The 13,949-nt window shown below is 38.0% G+C and overlaps 1 protein-coding gene across 2 annotated transcripts in view; it reads right to left on the bottom strand.

Annotated features, from left to right (window-relative positions):
• Positions 1 to 2,107: 2,107 nt before the first annotated feature.
• The window catches only part of LOC127974542 (protein cordon-bleu-like), a 35,196-nt gene continuing 23,354 nt past the window's right edge, over positions 2,108 to 13,949 (bottom strand). The window contains exon 3 of one of the 2 annotated variants that reach the window (XM_052577896.1): positions 2,108 to 2,847. In XM_052577896.1, coding sequence (XP_052433856.1) covers positions 2,462 to 2,847 — 386 coding nt within the window. In that variant the 3' untranslated portion in view covers positions 2,108 to 2,461. Of the gene's footprint in view, positions 2,848 to 6,282; positions 7,032 to 13,949 lie in introns of those variants that run through there. The other variant, XM_052577897.1, reaches the window with a different exon arrangement.

Consider the following 13,949-nt stretch of genomic DNA (forward strand, 5'->3'; position numbering starts at 1 on the left):
CAGAGATTTGGCACACATACATCTGGATAGCAGTCAGCACTTTCAGCCCCATAAAGTAAAGTTTTAAAAAGCCAGACTCCTCAGTCAGCCCTGGCCCTGGCTGGAAATGGATGAATGTGACACTGGCTGAACTGTGGGAATAAATTGATGCTGGTAAACGGAGAGAATGAGAGATATTAATCCTCAGCTCTGTCTCCACTCTGCCTGGAAGTGTTTTTGATTCATGTCCAGTGGACTAATAAAAGTCTAATAAACATATTGATCTTACTGAGTTCAAACAATGTGGGGTAGATCAGAGTAGTATTTACTTAATGTAGTAAATATTAAACGACTGATGTTGTTTAAATGTAAAATATCTGAAATAGTAACATTTTCACAAACAATTTTGTGACTTAAAAAAAACTAAAATTTACATAAACCCTCCCCCTGTGAACATGCAACAACTGAGGAGAGGCCATGTTGCATATTTTCTTTCTAACTGAGTTCAATGCTTTGTCATGACATTGATGTTATAGTAACATCTAGTTCAGTAGTGGACATAAAGATCATAAAGGGCAGGGACTGGGCATAAAATGTGGAGCATTTCTTGCTCTGGAGATTCATGAGGCGAAAGGAAGAATGACTGCAGGATGAGCAGCTGGTATGTCTCTAAAGATACCCAAGCAATGTGGTTCAGTCTGGGGTGCAAAATAAGTTTGTCCATTACAGGAGCAAAGACTACACAAGAGAAGGCTTCTGACAGCGTCTGCAGATCTCCTACTCTTTTAAAGGAAAATACCACTGTTTTTCCAGACTGCACTAGGTTCTTCCCTCAACTTAGATGAGTTGATACATACCTCTCCCGTCTCAGTGCATGCACTTAATCGCTGTAGAGCACAGCACCACTAGCTTAGCACCATTCATTTCTTAGGATCCAAACAGGGAACGCCATGGTGGCGATTTTCTAAGCTGATAAAAATTGATAATATACTATAATGTATGGTGGAAGAGCACTTCACAGCACTTCGACCTCGGCACAGTAATATCATCAATCCTGAAAACTCCTCACGTTGGTTGTATTGATGAAAGTTAGAGGGAGAGGGGGACAGGGAGTTTTCAGGAGTAGTTATAGTTATCATTTCTATCCACTTAGGAAATTGCCACTGTTTATTTTGTGTCACCATACTTACTTGTGTAACTACTTATGTAACCGTCTTTAAATAGGGAAAACATGGAAGTGTTTGGTAGCTTCTAAATTAATTCCTGTTTGGATCCTAAGGAATTAATGGTGCTAAGCTAAATGCTAGCATAGTGGCGCCATGCGCTACAGCGATTGAGTGCATGCACTGAGGCGGGAGAGGTACGCATCAACTCGTCTAAGTTGAGGGAAGAACATAGTGGAATATGGAAAAACGGTGGCGTTTTCCTTTAAGATAATTCAAGGCTATTAAAAGGGCTACTTCAATAGCCAGTAACTTCTGCTGACTCTAATGGCTCAAGTGGAGATAAACCTGGTGAAGCCTGATAAACCTTCCAGGACCACAGAAAGGTCTTAAGAAGATAGCCCTCAGCCATTTGGCACCTTGGAAGGAGTGCCTCCCTTCAGAAGCTCCATACATGGTTAGCAGAAATATCGGCCACATGAACTTAATGCATACTGTACTGTTCACACCATGAATAGGTGTAAGATAGCCCTCAGCCGTTTGGCATCTTCCAAGTAGTAAATACCCAGAGCATCTCTGTCAATAGATTAGTGGTTAGCAGAAATAGCAGCCACATGTACTTTGAATATAGCATGGATAACCCTGCTGAGAGAGACTCCTGGAGGAACAGTAATGTACTGTACTGTTCACACCATGACACGAAGATCTTCCATTTTAGCGCATAAATTTTCCTTGGGGACGGAGTTCTGGAACTCAGAACTATCTCAACAACCTCAGTTGAGGGACTGGAATCTATAAGCTGGTTCTCCTCAGGGACCAGACTTGATGCTTCCAGATCTCTGGCAGGCTTCCAGACTGACCCCAGCACTTGTGACTGAAAAGTCTCTCTGGACCACAATCTCCCAAAAAGTGCTGTCCAGGAGAGTCACTAGATCTGAGAAACAGACTCAGGCTGGCTAGAATGGAGCCACTAATAATAGGTAGGCTCAGTCTTGGCAAATCCTCGCTAGGATTCTCGGGAGCTTAGCTATCTGAATAAAGACATACAGATTGAGCCTCTGCCATGTCTGTACCATGGTGTCCAGCTCCAATGGAGCCAGAAGGGACAGTTGGCTTACTTCTCAGAGGCAAGTAAATTCACATCCAATGCCTCCTCATTCTTCATTTCATGACCGCTGCCATATGGACTCTACCACCTGTGGGTGGGGTCATCAAGTGTTTCAGCGCACCCTGACAGAGGGAGATCAGATACACAAATTTGTGGTATACTTGGTATACTAAAGTGGCCAAAGTGCAATCTAATGAGTGAAAATTCAAAATCAGACCAAATGTTTGTGTTGAACTTTCATGTTAGTGGGACCAGGCCTATCCAGAGACTTTTGTTTGTTATGGTGCTTTATAGTTAGAGTAAACATGTGTACATTTGCATACCTTTGTCTGGAGCCCCAGGTTGCACAACCCTCATCACTGTCACTGGATGAGTCTTTGGACTGGTTACCAGGCAGAGCTGAGCTACTGTTTAAAGACATGGGTGACACAGATTGCATCTTTTTGGAGGGAGAGACTGGGACGGACTCCTCAGCCATGCCCTCTGATGCTGCGTAGCCCTGGTCTGCAAAACTCTCATTGCTGGCGACAGATGCTGTTTCAACTTCCTGTTCTGCCATCTTCTCTGACACAGAATCATGTGCTGAATGCAGCCAGGCTGAAAATAAGGATAAATGTCAATGTTATTAATGCCATAAAATGCATATTAAATAAAAAATATAGTACTTGAGGGGCTTTTCCCTGCAGAATTAAGCAAGCTAATCAATTCAGAGATACTAGAAATTTAAAGGCTGGTGAGTTTGATCATGGTTTGAGTTAAACTCTGCAGGGTAGTGGCCATCCATAGCCAGATTTTAATAACCCTCAATAATGGGTCAGCATTTTAGATTGGGTCAATTACATAACATGCTTCATCAATTCACCAGAACCAACATAACAGAATTAGTGCAATATGTGCCTGTATGCACACTGTTAAAGCAAGCATGTGGGAAGAAAAGGATAAAAGGAAAAAGATGACAAATCTGCAGACACACACAATAGATTAGAATAATCTATCACTATTGATTATCAAAATGACTGCAATCATGCTCCAGTCCACCATTTGATTTGTTACTTATAAAAAGAAAAGAAAAGAAAGAAAGAAAGAAAAAAAACCTATGGTTATGGACCCCAGAAATAGATTTTAAGGATTGTGAAAGATTTCTCGTTACAAGGCAAACTCAGCCAATTAAATGCTCCTACAAGCTTTCAATGGGACAATTGGGACCCAAGTAATGGCAACAATTTGTTTCCTATAGCCTAAGAAAAAACACAGCTGATGTTGCACAGTATGCTATGGTTTTAAGAAATGATTGCAAATAACTCTTAAAAACCTCACTTAAGAGCCCAGGGAGAATAAAAAAAAAAAAAGTCCTTGAAAGATCTCAAAGGGCCTTTAGCACCGCGGGAACCTTTTCATAGTACCAGAACTAATTGTGGAAATACCCACTTTTTGGCATTTTCGCACCACAGTACACAAGGTCGGTGTGAATCCAACCCTTTAAATGGTACTGATAATTATTTCACGCAAAATCGTACTAGTACTTAAGGACTGTAAATTTAGTTCTGGAACTAATGTGGTGTGAAAGGCCCTACAATCTAGGGGGAAATGGTTTAGAATCACTAAGCACCAATTTTTTTTTTTTTTTTTTTTAAGACAAACACAAAGCCAAAAACGATCTGTTCTTTTTAGGCCTTAACAAATCTGATCTGTATTTTTTATTTTTTTTTGTAATAACATCATATGGAATCAAGGTCATGAATTAAAGCCAAACATATCTCACTTTTTTTCTTGTGAAACTGCTTGTGCCTATTCTTCAAACTGCTCTCTTTTTCTGGTATTCCATCATGACTTTCTCACTCATTCTCTTAACCCTAACATCTCTCACATAATCATCTGCTATTACAATAAATGCAACTTGCTTTTTCAGGTTATTCAAATCAGACAGAAGCGATGAAGGAGGATTTACTTGAGGAAACTCGGGATGAACTCTGGGTGTGTTGTCAGTGAATGTGTGTGTTCAGGTTTGGTAGTTAAGTTGACGAGAGGCCTGTTCCTGGATTCATTGTGACTCACAAGCTGTTTCCCAACCCTTTCCCAGCAGAGCTCATGCATATGCCAGCTACAACCACAGAGAGAGTTTATGTGCATGCATGCACACACTTACTATCGATTATTGGCACATGGCATTTGGGTCATGAGTAAACAGTGTCACATCTAAAAATTAGACATGTTCCTGAAATCAGAGCCACACAACTTATTCTGATAATGTTGACATCTTGATTACATACACACCCATGCAAAGACCTCATCAACAGACCAACATGCAAAAGGAAATAAACCACCTTACTTTGTGGCAAACCTCACAAGTAGATCTTCCCAGGTGACAAATCATTTCACAATAGTAGTGTTCCTCTGAACTCAATCTTTGGTCTATTTCCAGCACAATCTGTCATTGGATTAATTCTTGCAACAGGAGCCATAAGTAGCACTTTATTAAAAATTCCTAAGAAATTAATAGCACATAGTGGCAAGTAGTGGCTTATTATAAACTGTAGTTATGTAATGTCAAGCAGTGTGGACTGGCACTGTCCACACTGTAAAAAAAATAAAAAAAAAATAATATAAAATATTCAGATTGAGCATTGAGTTCAACTTTTTTTGATTGGCCAATAAGCAGTGATTCATTAATACATATGATACCAATGAACCAACTTGGTTGAAGAATATTAATTCTTGAGCCAAGGGATTATATTCTATATACTGTTATGCACAAAATTAAATATTGAATTCAAAAGTATTGTATTGTGCACTTTTTTCATTTAAAAAGTACTGCTAAATGAACAACAGTGTAACAACATTTGGTTTGCAAAAACGTTAAACAAATAAGGTGCCTTATTACAGCAGTATTCTTTTTACATAGTAAAAGTTAAAATATTTATTTTAATTCTCAACTTTTAACATTAATTTAATCAAACTAAATATAAAACCAAAGCTATTTACCACTGCCAGGGCATTAACGTTTTTATAGAAAATATTTTATAATTTGTCATCGAAAAAACAGTTGTGCTCAGAGTCCAGAACCTCGATCACAACAGTATAACAGGCACCTTCCGAGTAAAGACCTGCACCATCACGGGACGCTATGCAGCAAAGTTCAGTGCGTGACAACACTTGATGGGGGAGTGCAGGATTGGGCGAGCAGAGACTCATGTGTGCGGAATAAGGTTGTATCACACTAGGCAATCTTAACCATGCCTGAGCGCGTCTGACCCCCCCAAAGCCTGGTTCGTTTGACTAGTGTGATCGCTCCATGCCACGGTTCATTTAGCTGTCCCTGGCTCGGTTGGAAGAGGTGGGGAAGAGTGCGGGTCAGTTACGCTCGGGCACGGTACGCATGTATTGTTTGAGCACGGAACTTCAAGAAACCTACCTGCAAAGCTACCAAAAGCTTTTTTAAACATAGTGTGGTCACACCAAATGTTGATTTAATTTAGTTAAGTTAATAGAAGTTAATTAATAAAATCTATTTATGGCATTATTTTTGACGGCATCCTCACTTTACAGCATTTTTACACAAGTGCCTAAAATTTTGCACAGTATTGTAGCTTGTGCGGTAGCGTGTTTCTTGAAGCGTTTTGGAGACATTGCCACAGTTTTTCTGGATTGAGACACTGTCTCAGTTTGTTCTGTTTCTTCATTTTCTTCCAGACAGATTGGATGATGATCAGATCAGATCTCTGTGTGGAGCACTGGCTGCCGTCAAACTCCTTGTGCAAACAAAAATCTCACTGGATTATTAAATTTAATGGCAGAAATAATGTTTGGATATGTAAACTGATATTTCCTTCTGACACTACAGCAAAACATAGAAATAACTGACTTAAAAAAATTTTTTTGTTGTTGTTGTTGAAAGTACTAGTGGCATAAGACTTTTGCATAGCACAAAAAGAGTGCAATTTCATCAACCAGTATGTCTATAATGCTATATACCTCCTAAATAATCCTTTCTGAAATGGGATAACAACCTCTACTGTAAGTATACAGTCAAAATCAAAATCAAAATAATTTAATAAGTCACACAGACCCTTAAAAACAATCTTTAAATGCACACAATCGAATAACAAAGTTATAGCTTGCTCTCCAAAAAAAAAAAAAAAAAAAAAACATTAATTAAAACATCATTTAGCAATCCATTCATGCAAATTAAAAGCTGAGTGTAAACAAAGACATTCTTTCTTGATTGTGTTCTTGTTTCCCTTCATAAATCTGTGGTTTTCCTACCTATGAATGCAATTATCAACATGGTGATATATGTAATGTCTTAAACAAAACAGCACATACTTTTATCTTCTGGAGAAACCAGCATGCAACAGCCTAAAACAAAACCTGTGAGCACGAGGTTTGGAAACTGTCATTGACTTGTGAACAGTACATCACATGCTTAATATCCCTCAAACCATTTCTGAACATCAGTTAAACAAATGTAAATAAAGAGCAGCGCCCCAGGACTGATGCCTACGTAACTCTGACCATGCTGTACGATTCCGTTCCTTCATCTGACTTCTCAAGCTAATCAAATGCAATAGAATATGGTGTATATTTACATAGAAATTACTTGCTTCAAGCTTTAGGAAACTAAGAATAGGGGAAGCAATGAGAACAGTGTGGAAGACAGAAGCAAGTGAATAGAAACCCATCAGAGGAAGAGGAAGGTGAATAAAAGGAGGAAAAGGTGGAGAAAGGATGGACATCATTTCACCGGCGTCCAGAGCGCAGGGAGACAGGTGCACAGCAATAGACTGCAGAGGAAAAAGAGAGAGGGAAAAGCAAATATTGCTTGATTATGATGCAATATTTAGTGTGTAATTGTTTTAAAACCAGTGTAACATTTAGCCATGGGAGGTGTATTACTTTTATAAAATGATAATTGTCAAACCTCAAATGTGTGCACAATCCACTTCCATATATAAACACATATACAAAAAAAAAAAAACCTTACACTCATAGATTAGTACAGTCGCCGCAGACGCTCAAGAGTGAGTGAGTAATCAAAAAACCTTTGCTTTAGCCTCAATTGAGTGAAACACCGTATGTGTAACTTCAGCCATTCTCAGTGGTGTGACTGGGGCACTAACTCTGCTTGTCATCATAGAAACAGATAATCAGATTGTGATGTTTATTCCCGCTTCAGTAATATGCTGAATATGCTGCCTTCCTTTGTTTCGACCATGGTTTCGACACAAAGCTCCACTGCAGTGTTGCCAACTTCTTTCAGTGGAAAGTAGCTAAACCCCACCTGAAAAGTCGCTAAATGTCGCTAGATGATGCGCTAATTAGCATATTTATGACGTAAGTACGTTGTATTGTATTGCCTCCCTATGCTCACATACTGCATTTTAATTCAGCCAAATTCTCAATAAAACTGTTTTTATTATTATATTTTAATGTTTCTGTTGTCAGACAATGGAATGAATATTATACTGACTGAAACGCGGTCCATTAAGACTACATAACCAGCTCTCAAACATTAATCTGCACTAAAATCCTATTCACGACATTGTCTAATGAATTCAAATAAACATACGATCAAGTCAGTGGTTGTGCTGTGACTGATGTTGGCTATACTTGCTTGTAGAAGCAACAGAATATCTTTTTTTTTTTTTTTTACTCAAAGTGCTGCCCATCTCTGTGCTAACTGAACACAGCAGAAGAAAAAAGTCATTAAATCTAGCGACAAAGTCACCAAGTTGGCAACTTCACTGCCCAGTGGACCAGCTTCATCCGTCTCGTAAGTGTTGATAGGCTATTACCCGTGAGGTGTAACCAATCAGACATTGAGCAAGTCTGCAGAGTGGTGAATACAGAGAGGCTGCACCGCAGCTATATCCAGAGGCAGCCAAGTAGCGCATTTTAAAATAAAATTGACTTTAATCAAACCACGGATCTGTGATAAGTTTTGTGATCTGTCTCGCCACTAGTGTAGTAGCACTGATCACTTTGAGGGGGGGATAAAAATAATTAAGCAGAGGCAGAGATACATTGACCAGAAAGGGGGAAATCCCCCCCACCCCCCAAGCAAATCACACCCTGGATAAGTATGGTTTAGGAGTGACAACCACATTTATTTGTAGGAGTGAATCAGCTAAATTATCATTCTGAGTTACTCCAAAAATGGCAATGACTGGAAAAGTAGTAACCTAACCACATCATTTTGAACTTGCTATAAAACAGAAACATGGATGCCAACATGAATTTATTTAGTGAGAAATTATTGTCTGACTATTACTACTAAACCACGGCAACAGACCCAGCACTTTAAAAAGTGTGCTTTGTTATAATGCCAATTACAAGTTTTACTTTAATGTACGTTTAACCGATGTTTTATAATCTTGTGTTGTGTTCTAACATACTAAAGCACATGCAAAGTACTTGATGTAAATTTTAACTAGTGTGTTAATTCAGTATTAGATTGAAAAGTAATGTATTTATTTAATACATTAAATTGACTAAATTACAACTTTTCAACACAATTCATACAAATTTCAATAGAAAACGTATAGAAATGGATGTGTCTTAGTACGATATATGCTTGATATATGGTATATTTAGCAATAAACTTCTGCCCATATTTCAAAAACAATAGAAGTAATTATGAATTACATATAAAGATGTACTTAAAACCTACTCAAGTGGGACAAAAAGCACTCTAATGTTCAGCTAACTGTATTTAATGCTAATGTAAACTATATTACAATTTAATTTAATTTAATTACAAATAACATGCAGTAAAGTCTCTAAAAACATTATACAGATTTTGCACTTCTTTTAAAGTATATTACTCTTTTCATTTTGCTATCAAGTACTTATTTTTTTTTTTTTTTTACAAAAGAGCAGAGATATCACTGATATTAACTAAAAGCCAGTAGTTCAGATCAAGTCTGTGCACATAATGCAGATTTCATTTGAATTTGGTTGTCACTCCTGAAAATGACCTGTCTAAATGGGATCCCGTAGAAATGACAATTTTTTTTAGCTGGAGTGTGTTCTTGGCTAAAGGAATGCTACACATACACAACAGGTTTTAGTCAACATTGAATACAAAAAACACATTTACATGAGCTGCCACACAATTTTTTCCATTAAATTCAGGAGAATATCAGCACTATTTTATATTAAAACATTTCTAGAATGTGTTAATGCATTGTATTTCATGTTTACACTATATGATATGCTAAGCATATTATTTAAAATACAAAGCAAATGGCTACACAATAATATGTAGGCCTAATATGATTTTTTATTACATGCTATGGTATAGCCACATGTCAGATTTGCCAGTTTTGTCAAAAGGGATATAATAAATGCTAGACAGAAAGCCACAGACAGAGAGAGAGAGAGAGAGAGTGGGAGAAAGATAGATAGATCAACAGATAGATAGATAGATAGATAGATAGATAGATAGATAGATAGATAGATAGATAGATAGATAGCCACAAGTGTGTCAGTAGAACTCAGCAGAAAAGCATACCAAATGATTTAATTACGACAAATATTTGTAAAAACATGGCAAACCTATCCAGTGGATGACTAATTTGTATCTAAACAGAATCCAACCTTTTTACTATACGACTTCTTACAACACAAGCTGGATGAAGTGTTTTGCCATCACATCAGTCTCAAAAATCAAAGAGAGGCAGAGGAAATGGGAAATTATATGGAATGAGTCTTTTGTCATGGCGAGGACAGTTTGAACCATGAACTTGTGGGAAATGAGTCACAGATCAGACTTTGCATAATTGAGAACTTCTGAGGACAGGGATATCTTTAACCATAAACATACACTGAGAAGCTTAAAAATTGAAAAGGAGGAACCAAGCTTAAAGGAAAAAAAGCATGGGACTAAATTCAGGAAGCAGATCTGGAGGAAAAGAACTTAAAGGGATAGTTCACCCCAAAATTAAAATTCTGTCATTAATTACTCACCCTTGTGTCATTTCAAACCTGTAAGACCTTCAATCATCTTTAAAAAACTAATTAAGATATTTTTTATGAATTCTGAGAGCGCTTCGATATTCCAAATAACACCAATTGTTGAATCAATTTTGTTTTCTTCATGCACTAAAAGTATTCACGTAGCTTTATAAAATTACGGTTGAACCACTGATGTCACATGGATTATTTTAACAATGTCCTTGCTACATTTCTGAGCCTTGATCGTGTAAGGATCCTTGCTGTCTATGGGAGGGTCAGAGAGCTCCCGGAATTCATCAGTTATCTTTATTTGTGTTCTGAAGATGAACAAGGGTCTTGCGCATTTGGAACGACACAAGGGTGAATTATTAATAAATGAGAGAATTTTCATTTTGGGGAGAACTACCCCTTCAATATGTAATACCACATATAAAGGGGCAGGGATTATTTGGAGATATTTGAAGTTAACGTTGAAATTATGAGACCTACACTGAGGGGTGGTCTGTATGCAGTTGTATAAGGCATCTTGAGAGTCCTCCTTAATAGAAGGGAAAGAGATGGAGGACACCTGGGACATCTCAAAAAATGGGCTTCCTCTTGGTTTTTCTAGCAAGTGATGGTTAACACCTGTGTATGTTAATAATACAATGAGTACGATTGGTCACAGGAAAGGATCTTTATATATGTGGCTCTTTAGAAGTTGCACATTCATATTCTGTTAGATGTTGCTTGTCTGTTTCTAATAATTTTTTAGTCCAAGAACATTCAGCTCCAGTCAAGGAAAAACTGTTTGAATGTTTTTGCACCCGCCTGACTAACCCACCTAATTATAATACTGGGCTAATTACCAAACACTTCAATGAATAAACAAACTGTGGGTTAGTTTTGGGCTGGAAACAAAGACATTAAACCAGGACCTCTTTCCACTACTGCTTTTACAATATTCAAACAACATTTCTTGCAGTTCCTCAGAAAACTATGCAGAATCAAACCTGTAATTCCCCTAAATATTACTAAGAAAAATAAAAACTAAAACATGCTGTTTCCTTAAGCATTGAGCTCCTGTGTTGCATAATGGTAAATGAGCAATAGTCTATGTGCAAACAGGAAGAGGAGGACATATAGCTGATCACTGACCACACAGCAAACAGTAAAGTATGGCAGTGACTGCTTTATATTGTAGCTTGCTTTCATCATCAACGAGAGGACGTGTTGTTAAATAGAAGAATGACTATGATCCCAAACAAGGACTATAATCCCAAACAAAAGAATCAATTATCACACGAGGGACTGAAGAGCATAAAGGTCAATGTACTAAAATAGCCCTATCAAAGCCATGATTTTCATCCAAATACAAATCTGTCGCTCTTCTGAAGACTGAAGTGCTGTATAAAAGAGAATACCTAAGATAGGCCAAAACTGCACCAAAACACTCTGATATGACTAAAATTGACTGATATGATTTCGGTCAGACTAAATTTTTGTTAAATTAAATTAATTTTATTTATTTATTCAAAAATTAAAATTTTATATTCAAAATACATGTAAACACACTGAGTAGTGTTTGGGAAATAAATACTACTTAAAACAACAATGTTATTTAAGTAATACATGTGCAGTGTTTTTAGAGTTCAGTAAGTGATATATCAACCTCACTAATGTCGGTTCATCAGCTAACAGTGTCCAATCTATGTTATTAACCTCATGAATATGCAAATTATGATTGTATAAATAAATTACAAATAAGGAAACCTGACCAGCCAAGTTTTATTACTAACCATGGGTAAAGTATGAGCAGTGAAACATGCAACAAGATAACCTAGGACTATGAAAAGCTGAGACCTCAGCTAACAGTATGTATTAGATGTAGATCCATCACAGAGTTTTACCTCTATCATCTTCTGCACTTATAACAGTTCTATATTTATACTAGCTTTCTCATCACCAGGTCTCTTTCACAGGTGCAGATAAATCTTATTTCCATAACTGGCTTCCGAGGAGACCGTGAACACAGAGGGATCAATAAATGGTGTCTCACACCCTCTCTATTCTCCTTTTAGCTTTTACACAAAAATTTTGTAGATTTTATCAATTCAAAGTATGCGATCAATCTTTTTTCCAAAAGCACAGTTATTTAATGTTAATGGGGTTATGTGATGGGATTTAACATTTCCCTTTCTCTTTGGAGTATTACAATCTTTTGGTGCAGAAGAAGGTCTGTAAAGCTGCAAAGACTAAAGTCTCAAATCCAAAGAGATATTTACATTTACATTTAATCATTTAGCAGACGCTTCTATCCAAAGAGACTTACAAATTAGAACAATAGAAGCAATCAGATAAACAAGAGAACAACAACAGTATACAAGTGCCATGACAAGTCTCAGGTAGTCTAGTACAGAACGCATAGCCAGGGTTTGATTCTAAACTGATTTTGTGCTAATTTTATGATCTCTATCCACTGGAATGCTATCGCTTTTAATTTCAAACAGGTTATTTAAAAAATTACTTATCAAACAGACGGAATTAGAAATAAAGGCCTGCCTCTTATAAAATCCTACATTCACTTGCAGAGCGCAAACATCTGGAGGGCACATAAGATTGAACTAATGAGTTGCCAGTGCCAGTGGTCGTCTTGTAGGCAAGCATCAGTAACTTGAATTCGATGCGAGCGGCTACTGGTAGCCAGTGTAACCTGATGAGGAGAGGAGTAACGTGAGCTTTTTTTGGCTCATTGAAGACGACCCTCGCTGCTAGATTCTGGATCATTTGCAGAGGCCTGATAGTACATGCAGGAATGCCCGCCAGGAGAGCATTACAATAGTCCAGTCTAGAGAGAACAAGAGCTTGGACAAGAAGTTGGATGGCTTGCTCTGACAGGAAGGGTCTAATCTTCTAAATGTTGTATAAGGCAAATCTTCAGGACCAGGTCGTTGTAGAAATATGGTCTGTGAAGCTTAACTGATGATCCATCACAACTCCTAGGTTTCTGGCTGTCCTGGAAGGAGTTATGGTTGATGAACCCAGCTGTATAGAGAAGTTGTGATGAAACGATGGATTAGCTGAAACCACCAGGAGTTCTGTCTTAGTAAAGTTGAGCTGAAGGTGATGGTCATTCATCCAGCTAGAAATGTCACTCAGACAGGCTGAAATGCGAGCAGCTACTGTCGGGTCATCTCGTTGGAATGAGAAGTAGAGTTGGGTGTTATCAGTGTAGCAGTGATAAGAAAAGCCATGCTTCTGAATGACAGATCCTAATGACATCATGTAGATGGAGAAGAGAAGTGGTCCAAGTACTGAGCATTGAGGAACCCCAGCAGCAAGACACGCTGAAGGATCTGTCAGAGAGGTAGGACTTAAACCATAGGAATGCGGTTCCAGAGATGCCCATCTTTCTGAGGGTGGACAGGAGAATCTGGTGATTAACGGTGTCAAAAGCAGCAGACAGGTCCAGTAAGATGAGAACTGAGGATTTTTAAGCTGCTCTTGCTAGTCTCAGGGCTTCAGTAACCTAGAGCAGGGCAGTCTCAGTTGAATTTTGAAGCCAGATTGGTTGCTGTCCAGGAGGGTGTTCTGTACAAGGAACATAGAGAGCTGATTGAACACAGCTCACTCAAGTGTCTTTGCAATGAATGGAAGAAGGTATACCGGTCTGTAGTTTTCTAGAAGCACTGGATTTAGAGATGGTGCCTTAAGCAGTGGGCTAACCCGAGTCAATTGCTGAGGGAAATGTTCCGGAGTGAAGAGAG

Source organism: Carassius gibelio, chromosome B16, assembly GCF_023724105.1.
Source record: "Carassius gibelio isolate Cgi1373 ecotype wild population from Czech Republic chromosome B16, carGib1.2-hapl.c, whole genome shotgun sequence".
In the NCBI taxonomy this organism is placed as follows: Eukaryota; Metazoa; Chordata; class Actinopteri; order Cypriniformes; family Cyprinidae; genus Carassius; species Carassius gibelio.